Source organism: Nicotiana tomentosiformis, chromosome 5, assembly GCF_000390325.3.
Source record: "Nicotiana tomentosiformis chromosome 5, ASM39032v3, whole genome shotgun sequence".
Taxonomy (NCBI): domain Eukaryota; kingdom Viridiplantae; phylum Streptophyta; class Magnoliopsida; order Solanales; family Solanaceae; genus Nicotiana; species Nicotiana tomentosiformis.
The window spans coordinates 15,263,411-15,274,281 of record NC_090816.1 but is presented as its reverse complement, the minus strand read 5'-3'; the positions used below and the strand labels follow the sequence as shown (position 1 = coordinate 15,274,281).

Below are 10,871 nucleotides of genomic sequence, written 5' to 3'. Positions count from 1 at the left end.
CGATAAAGTACAAATTTTTAGTTTGGTTATCACGTATTTATTTATGCATAAAATATTTTGTAAAATGAACCGAATTAATTCCAAATAAAACTGAATCAAATTAACTTTAACAGCGCGAACCAACATATTGTACACACTACTAGTAGTGACACCCTAATTCAGTTTTCTCGATTAGTTGTAGGTTTGCATTATATATAGTGACACTCGTAACAATCAAATCCTAGATACGCCTATGAATTGATCCTTGTGGGAGAGAGCGCCAAAGTAAAGAACAGACCAAAATGTCAAATTAAATAACAGTACAAATTTATAAAGGAAAAAAAAATAGAAACCTGCAGTTCATGTGCTGCAAATCTTATCCAAAAAAGAAAAATACATGAAATATGGAAGCATAATACAGAATAAAAACGTGGAACATAGATTTGGCTATTGTTGTTTTGTTTTTTATTATTTGGTTTCTTGCTAGCTAGTAATTTCTGGCTATAAATACGCGACTCATTCCATTGAAACTTCACAACAAAAGTCATCTCTCTTTCTATATTACATTCTTACTCTCCCTTATTTAGCTCCGAGGTCGTATCATCATGTTTCCGATAAAAAATATTGTTGATCGACTAACTGGGCATAATGACTCAAAGAAAGTCAAAGGAATTGTGGTGATGATGAAGAAGAATGCTTTAGACTTTACTGATATCGCTGGCTCCGTTGTTGATGGAGTTCTCGAGTTCCTTGGCCAGAAGGTCTCTTTGCAATTGATCAGTTCTGCTCATGGTGATCCAGGTAAGTTCTCTGCTCTTTATATGGAAGCTAAATATTTATCAGTAAGTGAACTACAGCATCAAAATTCACAACCCATTAACACATATAAATTTGTCTTGCTTTTTACGCTCTCAGTTTCCTTCTATGCGAGGGAATTTGATTGGAGAGGGAGTCTAAACAAAAGAAGATATGTTTTTGTAACTTATGATCTTAAACATGTAAGATATATTTGTGGTTGTAACTAGTGACGGAGCCAGAATTTTATAAAAGAGGATTCAAAAATGTGGCACATACAATTTAAGCTTGTGATCTAAAGCAATGACGAAGCTAGGGATTTCGCGAAGAGTATTAAAAATTTAATATACACATATAAAAATAAATTTTGACATATATACACAATATAAATTTCTATATACACCATATAATGTTTCGATGAAGGGTGTTCGATTGACCACCCTTCAATATATGTGTCTTTTTTACCCTTCTACCAGTATAATTTTTAGCGAAGGGGGTTACTCCTTCCTCTAGGCTAGTTCCGCTACTGGCTATAACATCAAGTTTTTAAGGATAAAATAAGGCGCTCAAGTTAACTGTTTCTAAGAATAAAAATATGTCGTTTGGAAAAGATTAGAAAGTAAAGAGTGTCACATAAATGGAATTCCAGATAAAAAATATGTTTCACTTTTAATATTCTTATTATGAACAAGTTGTTTGGAATACAATTATGGGGGGGTTTAAGATAAAAAGAAAAAGGAGTATTGCCCGCTACTAATAAAATTATAGTAAGTCTTTAATTATAAACTATTTCAAGTGTAACAACTTTAGAGTAGTCTACTTGTATGGAATACAGTAAAGTATCTCTGAAAGAGAAATGATACTTCTTGATCCCTACTAGCGCTCTTGTGGTTGGTAATTTTACTCTTATAAGTACTTCGCATTCAAATTTTAAGAGTCTTCTAGGTCGATTCCTGTAATATGTAGATAATTTTGGTGCTAAAGGTTAGTTTGGAACTACTTTCACTTGGATGAAATGTTTAAAGGGATTATATTTGACATATATCTAAAAAAGCTTAAGCTAAATATATTTGAGCTAATTTGATTCAAGACAACAAAGTTTAGTAATGCTTACATTACACAAGATTATTAGAGCAAAAAAAACGGATTATAAATTAAACTTCAAAATTCTCTTTTAGTACCAGTGATGAAAAGTAAGTTGTTAGCACGTTTTGCTTGGTATGCATTGAATTTGAGATGGCATACTAGCCTATTAGGCTTCCAAGTGTCGTTTTTAGAGGCTGTGTGGAAAGCCACCTGTAATTAAATTTGTGTGTAATTTGATGTAATTACACAGTTTTGACGTGCTTTTCTGACCAAGTAATTACTTGTTCAGTATATAATTGGGTAAAATTATACTCTGCCATTTTCAAGGGGAGCTGACAATTGCTGATAATTACATGGTGTAATTACCAGTTTATTTTTTTTGAATCTCTTTTCTTTTCTTTTTAATTTACTTTTTATTTCTATTCTTTTTTTCTTTTTAAATTCTTTTTTTCCTTCAAATATTACGTTATTTATTTTTATTTCCTTATTTCTCATTTTCCAACATTTACTTCATGTGTTTCTACATAATTTCTCATATTTTAATTTTTTTCCTAATTATTTTTTTTTCTTTTTATTACACTTAGCTATGTTATTATTCTTATATTTCTAAAAATATATACCTCATAATCTTTGAAACAATAAGTCATCCACAAACTTGACTTATAATGAGGAGATTTTTACATGCTTGATCCTTTTTTTTTTAACTATTATTCAAAAAAATAGAATCGTTTCTTGTTTATTACATAAAGAGCACTTTTATTTTTATTATTAGCATATTATAAAAATTATGCTCAACATTTAATAAGTTGAATGACTGCACTAATCACTGAAAGTACTTTTTTTCCATCTTCATTCTCTCTTTCCAACATTCATATTCTTCACTCCATTTTTGAAAATCTGATGCATATGTGAATGCCACATAAATTCAAGATGTATTGATTTAGACGTCATTTACACTTTGTATATTAAGTATCACTTTAATTCAAAATGTATTTTTATGTATATATTTTTTGTATATTTATTTGTGAAGTGCCATCTTATTTTAAGATATATTTTTAATGTATATTTCAAATATATTTTATATGTCAAGTGCCGTTTTAATTCAGGATGTATTTTTTATCTATTTTTTTGTATATTTATATGTCTAGTGCCATCTTAATTAAATTTAAGATATATGTTTTATATATATTTCATATGTCAAGTGTCATCTTAATTGAAGATGGATGTATATATATATATATATATATATATATATATATATATATATATATATATATATATATATATATATATATATATATATATACGTTTTATATATATTAATATATATTATTATCGAAGTAAGATCTTTATGTTAAGAAATGAAGAAAGAAGTAAGAGAAAAACTTAAGAAAGATAATTTAAAAGAAAATGAATGGAACAAATTTAGAAGATATATTGGCTTCGGTAGAAAACACATTTAAGAAGGAAATCCCAAAAGGTAAAGAAGGAAAGATGAAGAAAAATAAGGAAAGCTAATAAATAAAGAGAAAACAAAATGCATGATTTTCGTACAAAGAATTATTGACTTTCCATTCAATTTGCTTATTTTTAGGGATTAATAATTAATATTCCTATTTTAATGGAATTGTGTGCTACAAATATAAATATTTTCCTGTCACAACTGTAATACTGGGTTTCAAGCTAAGAATTTATTATATTTCTTTTAAACTGTGATAGTTATGTAAAGTTTCCTATAATGAGTGATGTCATTAAAGTTGAACTTTGTTATTGGATGGTGGGATTGAAAAATTAACTATGTTAAAATAATAGATTACTTTTTAATATTTAAATAAAATTTTCATTTTTAAACCTTTATTTTTTATGATTCCGTGTAGTCGCTCATATTTTTTATTTTTTTATTCTTTCATTTAGCATAATTGTGCTATTATTCTAGTTTTGAAACTACGCCTCCTAATACTAGAAATACTAAATCATTAATAAATCGAACATGTAATGAGTGATGTCATTAACATAGAAAATCATTGTTGAATGAGGTTATATATTTTTATCTTATCATTTTCTTTTGAATTGTATTTACTTAAATTATGTTGAAACTTATTTTATGTTATATTGTAATTTTACATAAGAATATTATGTTAATTTCTTTTGGTTTTTTAATTTATGTTATATTTTCGCTTATATTTTATTTGCTTTAGTAATATTCACTTATTAATTCAGATAGCATGCCATTCATTTTTTCGTTAGAATTGATAGATTATTTTATTAAACATGCAGTCCATGATGTTCTTACAAAACATGTACTTTTAGTTTTGATAATTGATTAAAGTAAAACGTATATCAGGTATTTTTACAATATTAGTTACAAATATAATATGATTATAAATTAATATATTTTCAAGAAATAATATCTATCTTAAATGTCAAGTTTAATATTATTTATAAAGGCAAAAATTTGTTAAATTTTAACTTTTAATTTTTGATAATTAACTTTATATTTATAATTTAATCTAACTACGTAATTACACTTGTGCAACCAAATAGTACATTTGTAATTACATTGTAATTATATTATGGTAAACATATAGGTCGTCGTAATTATAATACTGTGTAATTGCTAGGCTCTGTAATTACTATCCTAATAATTACACTAATTCCAATTACGCGATGGTTTTCGAAACAGACCCCTTAGTGTTTAGAGCTTCAAATTCCCCATCACTTTGTTCTTTTGGAGAAATAAAAAGAAGATGTTTGATATTTACTTGTATCAATTTATCCTTTTTGCTTCCTGGGAAAATATCGAAATATGTGAAAAGTGAAATTAAATCCCCCCCAAAAAAATAAAAAAAAAATAACATGAAGATATAACTGCAGAATATATTATGTCTGAACCAGAAACAGAAGCATTGACTCGATTCAATAATGATGAACTTTACTTCAGCCTCCCATACAAAGCAATCTACCAAACACAAAGTCCATGCCTTCCCCTCTTAAGCTTTCAATCTTGTGGAAGTGAATGAGAAGAAAATAAGGTAAGCAGACAAGATCAATCATTGAATAATTACTGACCATACCCGATCGATTATTTATTCAGACATCTACAAGATTAGGTAATCTTATCTTTTAGCTACAGTGGTAGCAAAATAGATTTAAAAAAATAATTATTCATCTATATAAAATACTAAAAAATGAGTTGGATAATAAACTTTTTAAAAGTGGGTCAAATATGAATAAGATCCATATTATCCACTTAAAAAATGGATAATCAATAAGTTTAACACCCGTAAAGATTCAAATTGGAAGTTCCTCAAGTTTAAGAGATAAATAATTCTCCCAAAAGTGATCATATTCAAGAGGATTATCTATCTGTATTACATATGGGACGAGTCGGATATTTTATCTATTTTTTACATTATCCATTTTGACCCACCGATGTCCGACCCGACCGTTTGCCACCCCTATTACCTACTGTCAATATATGTCGAATATTACATACGTATAGTTGATACAGACACAAGTTTTATTAAGCCGCGTGACAAATAAGATCTATCTTGTCACTTAATTAATTTATTAATTGCTGATTATAGAATACTAGACAATGAATTATCTCAAACCAATTAAGGAAACAAGGCAGTGAATAATGACCTTCCTAACGTATATAAATTAGAATAAAAGAGAAGAGATCGTGTACTCTCTCTCTCCCTCTCCCTCTCTCTTGTTTACATGATTGTGGTGCAGAGTTGTTTATTAAGACAATCTACTTGGTTGGTGGCGGCGGAGGAATTAGATAATCTAAACCTACATTTTATCTGACAATTTTGATAAGAAAGAAGAATGATTTATCTCCTTCATTGTTTTTAAGTTCAATTGGTCAATTTACTTGTATATTTTAGTTATAATTGTTGCCCTTTCGTTTGCACAAAAAGATCACATCACCTCAGCGATTTCGCTTCAATAAGGGACAACAATCTTTATTTAAAAAGTAATTGCAGGTAATTTTAATTAATTTAATTAATAATTTTATACTAAAAAATAGTAAGTAAAATATTACTCCATTCGTTTCATGAACTTGTTTGACTTGATATGAAATTTTTAAAAAAAATGAAGATTTTTGAAATTTGTGGTTCTAAATAAATCATAAAGGAGTCCAGATTATTTGTGTGATTATAAAATTTTTTTATTAAGGGTAGAATTGAAAGTTTAAGCTAAATTATTTCCAAATCGAGCAAAGGGCTAATGATGTAAACAAATGATTATACCGTCCGGGTATATACCTTAAATTCTTTTCTTAATAAACTGACAATCGGACTTTGTGTCGATCTTTTGCCATCAGTGTCACTAACCAAAGATGGTGATTCAAATTTATCCAACTTTGCAGCAAATGATTTACAAGGCAAACACAGCAATCCAGCCTACTTGGAGAAGTGGCTGACTACCATAACACCATTAACAGCAGGTGAATCAGCGTATAGTGTGACATTTGATTGGGAGGAGGAGTTTGGGGTTCCAGGTGCATTCATCATAAAGAATTTGCATTTCACTGAGTTCTTCCTCAAGTCAGTTACCCTTGAAGATGTTCCCAATCATGGCAAGGTTCATTTTGTCTGCAATTCTTGGGTATATCCTGCAAGTAAATACAAGTCGGACCGCATCTTCTTTGTAAATAAGGTATATATGGTTACTTGTTCGAGTATATATTTAGGCATGCATGTATAAGGAACAAAAAATTACTAAGATTAATGTGTTTGTTTGTTGATGCAGACATATCTTCCAAGTGAAACACCAGCACCTTTGCGCAAATACAGAGAAAACGAATTACTGACCTTACGAGGAGGTGGGACTGGAAAGCTTGAGGCTTGGGACAGGGTTTATGATTATGCTTTCTATAATGACTTAGGTGATCCAGACCAAGGTGCACAACATGTCAGACCTATCTTGGGAGGCTCCTCTGACTACCCGTACCCTCGAAGAGGAAGAACAGGCAGAGCCCCAACAAGAACAGGTTAGTATTTTAACTTCATTTTTTATAGGGAAAATGCTCAAAATTGACCTGGTGGTCTTCGAAATGGTTTATTTGTACCTCCGTTTGAAAATGAGGTCACATGTAACCTTGCCGTTAAACAAATAGTCCACTGATACCCTTCTCGACTAACGGCTCCGTTTTGGGCCCTTTGTTTTTCCTCAAACAATTTACGTCACAACACGTTTCCTCCAAAACCACCCTCAATTCTTTTTTACATGCCCCTCAATTTACGTCTATAATGCCCCATTGAATTATATTACATGCAATTTCACTTGCAAATATTTAGGTCTCATTAATTATCAAGATAAAGTAACTAGTGGCGGAACCCGAATTTTCATCAAGCAGTATCGAAATATAAATAATTAGATATATCGAAAAATCAAAGGGAGTCAACGTATAGTACATATAAATAAAATAAAAAAAATTATCTAGCAATATAGGGGGTGGGAAAGGTGGGTAAAATAAGTGAGGGGCATGTAAAAAACAATTGAGGGTGGTTTTGGAGGACACGTGTCATGATGTAGATTTTTTGAGGCAAAACAAAGGGCCCAAAATGGAGCTGTTAGTCAAGAAGGGTATCAGTGGACCACTTGTTTAACGGTAATGTTACACGTGACCTCTCAAACGGAAGGTACAAATAAGCCATTTCGAAGACCACGAGGGCAGTTTTGAGCCTTTTCCCTTTTTTATATAATTACCAAACATGTTAAGTTCAGTGAGATGGCCTTTTTTGTTAGATCCTGAAAGTGAAAGCAGGATTCCACTGCTTTTGAGCTTAGACATCTATGTACCAAGAGACGAGCGTTTTGGACACTTGAAGTTATCAGACTTCCTAACTTACGCTTTGAAATCGATGGTTCAATTCATCCTCCCTGAATTACATGCTCTGTTCGATAGCACCCCTAACGAGTTTGACAGTTTTGAGGATGTGCTCAGACTCTATGAAGGAGGCATCAAGCTTCCTCAAGGCCCTTTATTTAAAGCTCTTATTAGTGCCATTCCTCTAGAGATGGTAAAAGAACTTCTTCGAACTGACGGTGAAGGAATAATGAAATTCCCCACACCTTTGGTTATTAAAGGTACTAACATTACATCCTAATAAGTACACCTAACACTTTTTCCATTTTACTTTATGTATTTTGGCTGTATAATTTATGTAGAGGATAAAACTGCATGGAGAACTGATGAAGAATTTGGAAGAGAAATGTTGGCTGGTGTGAATCCTGTCATAATCAGAAATCTCCAAGTAAGCTGGCTTCATTTGGGAATAAGGCTGGGACCAAACTTTTATTGTGTTTTTCTCTAGTATCTCCAGTCTCCCTGCGGATAAAATATTTGTGTCTTATTTGTAGGAATTTCCTCCAAAAAGCAAGTTGGATCCTCAAGTATATGGTAATCAAGATAGTACAATTACCATACAACACATAGAGGATAGGTTGGATAGACTAACAATTGATGAGGTAATTCATTTTCACACCTAGTTCCTACTATTAACTTAGATTTCTTTGACAAGCTCTGAAATAAGGATTTTGCCCTTTTTATTTTGGAAGGCAATCAAGACTAATAGGCTTTTCATACTGAACCACCATGATATGGTTATGCCATATTTGAGGAGAATAAACACCACCACAACAAAAACCTATGCCTCAAGAACTTTGCTCTTCTTGCAAGATAATGGATCTTTGAAGCCGCTAGCAATTGAACTAAGTTTGCCACATCCAGATGGTGACCAATTTGGTGTTATTAGTAAAGTGTATACCCCAGCTGATCAAGGTGTCGAGGGCTCCATCTGGGAACTGGCTAAAGCTTATGTTGCAGTGAATGACTCAGGTGTTCATCAACTAATTAGTCATTGGTAATATCCTTTCAAAAGGCTTCTCTATATATGGATTTATGACATAGAATAACAACTCTCAGATATTAGCACTATTCTAAGACATCTGGTCATCTTTGTAGGTTAAATACACATGCTGTGATTGAGCCATTTGTGATTGCAACAAATAGGCAATTAAGTGTGCTTCACCCGATTCATAAGCTTTTGCATCCTCACTTCCGAGACACAATGAACATAAATGCTATGGCAAGACAAATCCTAATCAATGCTGGTGGAGTTCTTGAGAGTACAGTTTTTCCTTCCAAATATGCCATGGAAATGTCAGCTGTAGTTTACAAAAACTGGATTTTCCCTGATCAAGCACTTCCGACTGATCTTGTTAAAAGGTACGTACTAAATGACAAGCTTCATCAAATTTTGTGACTAAATTTCGGGACTAACCTTAAGAGGTTGTTCGAGCTTGCTTATATGACCATAATATCATTTGATTTCAGAGGAATGGCAGTTGAGGACTCGAGTTCCCCGCATGGCATTCGTTTGTTGATACAGGACTACCCATACGCTGTTGATGGTTTAGAAATATGGTCAGCGATCAAAAGTTGGGTAACAGAATATTGCAACTTCTATTATAAATCTGATGACTCGATTGTAAAAGACAATGAACTCCAAGCTTGGTGGAAGGAACTCCGCGAAGAGGGACACGGGGACCTAAAAGATGAACCTTGGTGGCCTAAAATGGAAAATTGCCAAGAGCTAATAGATTCTTGCACCATCATTATATGGACAGCTTCTGCACTTCATGCAGCGGTCAATTTTGGTCAATATCCTTACGCCGGTTATCTTCCAAATCGTCCTACAGTAAGTCGAAGATTTATGCCAGAGCCAGGTACTTCTGAGTACGAAGTGCTAAAGACAAATCCTGATAAGGCATTCCTAAGAACAATCACTGCTCAATTGCAGACACTGCTTGGTGTTTCCCTTATAGAGATATTATCAAGGCATACTTCAGATGAGATTTACCTCGGACAGAGGGACTCCCCTAAATGGACAAATGACGAAGAACCCCTCGCTGCTTTTGAGAGATTCGGCAACAAGTTGAGTGACATTGAAAATCGGATTATAGAAATGAATGGTGACCAGATATGGAGGAACAGGTTAGGGCCTATTAAGGCTCCATACACACTACTCTTCCCAACAAGCCAAGGGGGACTCACAGCCAAAGGAATTCCTAACAGTGTATCTATATAAACCTTATTATTAAGAAATGAGCCATGTGAACAAGTCTGGAAATGGAGAATGAAGAAAGCTGGTGTTTCAATAAATCTTGTAATGAAGTTTCATTACTTTAAGTTTATTTGCCTTATTTCTATATGTTTGATACCCTTAAGTTCCTTTATTTCCCTTTTAGCACAACTTGTCATTTGGTTCCAGTTTGTTGGGAGAATAATGCAGATAACAAATCCCATATATTCTGCAACTTGTAATTATTCTGAGTATTAATCATATATACATCTCAGAATCATGTATTAAAATTATCTTCTTTATTTACTTTTTTTTTTTTTTAACCGCCAATCCACTAGGTATGATGCCTCGGGGTTATAATTTATAAAATTTTCAAACATAATCTTATAAAAAAAAATATGAAAGTGATCTAAAATGCATAATATATAATCAAAGTAAGCTAATACCATAAAAATATTATCCGAATATACGGTTGACATAACTTCAATCTTGGTGGCACAGTAGCACGTAAAACTGGGAAATCCCATAACCAAAATGTAGAAGATATTGAGTTCCTTCCAGCTTGTTGAAATCCATGTAGTATATACAGAAATAGTAGCCACAGTAGTCAGCTTCGTAATCCCTTTCTTTTCTGCTATAAAGACGTTAATCATAGGAATATATTTCACTATACTGTAACTTGCATCTCCATGTATGTAGTGAATAGCATCGCATAAAACTGGATACATAACCTGGCGAATCATGAACATTGTTCCATTGAGTAAGAATTAGACACCTGTATACGGTCAAAATCGGGCCTACCTGATTTTGCCGTTTGATCGAGACAAGAAAGTTGCATTGGGGGTAGCCTCGTAATAAATCAGACCCGAGCTCGAGGATGAGACAGCAAGCCTAGAGATCGAAGTGTACGTT

At 32.2% G+C, this 10,871-nt stretch overlaps 1 protein-coding gene across 1 annotated transcript; it reads left to right on the top strand.

Annotated features, from left to right (window-relative positions):
* Nucleotides 1–508: 508 nt before the first annotated feature.
* Nucleotides 509–10,261, top strand: LOC104093558 (linoleate 9S-lipoxygenase 6). Its single transcript, XM_009599320.4, has 9 exons — nucleotides 509–780; nucleotides 6,239–6,528; nucleotides 6,622–6,862; nucleotides 7,621–7,962; nucleotides 8,044–8,129; nucleotides 8,236–8,343; nucleotides 8,434–8,738; nucleotides 8,840–9,103; nucleotides 9,212–10,261. The coding sequence occupies exons 1-9, from the start codon at nucleotides 585–587 to the stop codon at nucleotides 9,963–9,965; spliced, it is 2,586 nt and encodes an 861-aa protein (XP_009597615.1). The 5' UTR covers nucleotides 509–584; the 3' UTR covers nucleotides 9,966–10,261.
* The last annotated feature ends 610 nt before the right edge of the window (nucleotides 10,262–10,871 follow it).

What these genes read in the sequence shown, in the direction of transcription:
- LOC104093558 (XM_009599320.4), top strand. Translation starts at nt 585, where the DNA reads ATGTTTCCGATAAAAAATATTGTTGATCGACTAACTGGGCATAATGAC. An exon ending in GCATCTTCTTTGTAAATAAG is followed by an intron (nt 6,529 to 6,621) that starts GTATATATGGTT and finishes TTGTTGATGCAG; the next exon opens with ACATATCTTCCAAGTGAAAC. An exon ending in TCATAATCAGAAATCTCCAA is followed by an intron (nt 8,130 to 8,235) that starts GTAAGCTGGCTT and finishes TCTTATTTGTAG; the next exon opens with GAATTTCCTCCAAAAAGCAA.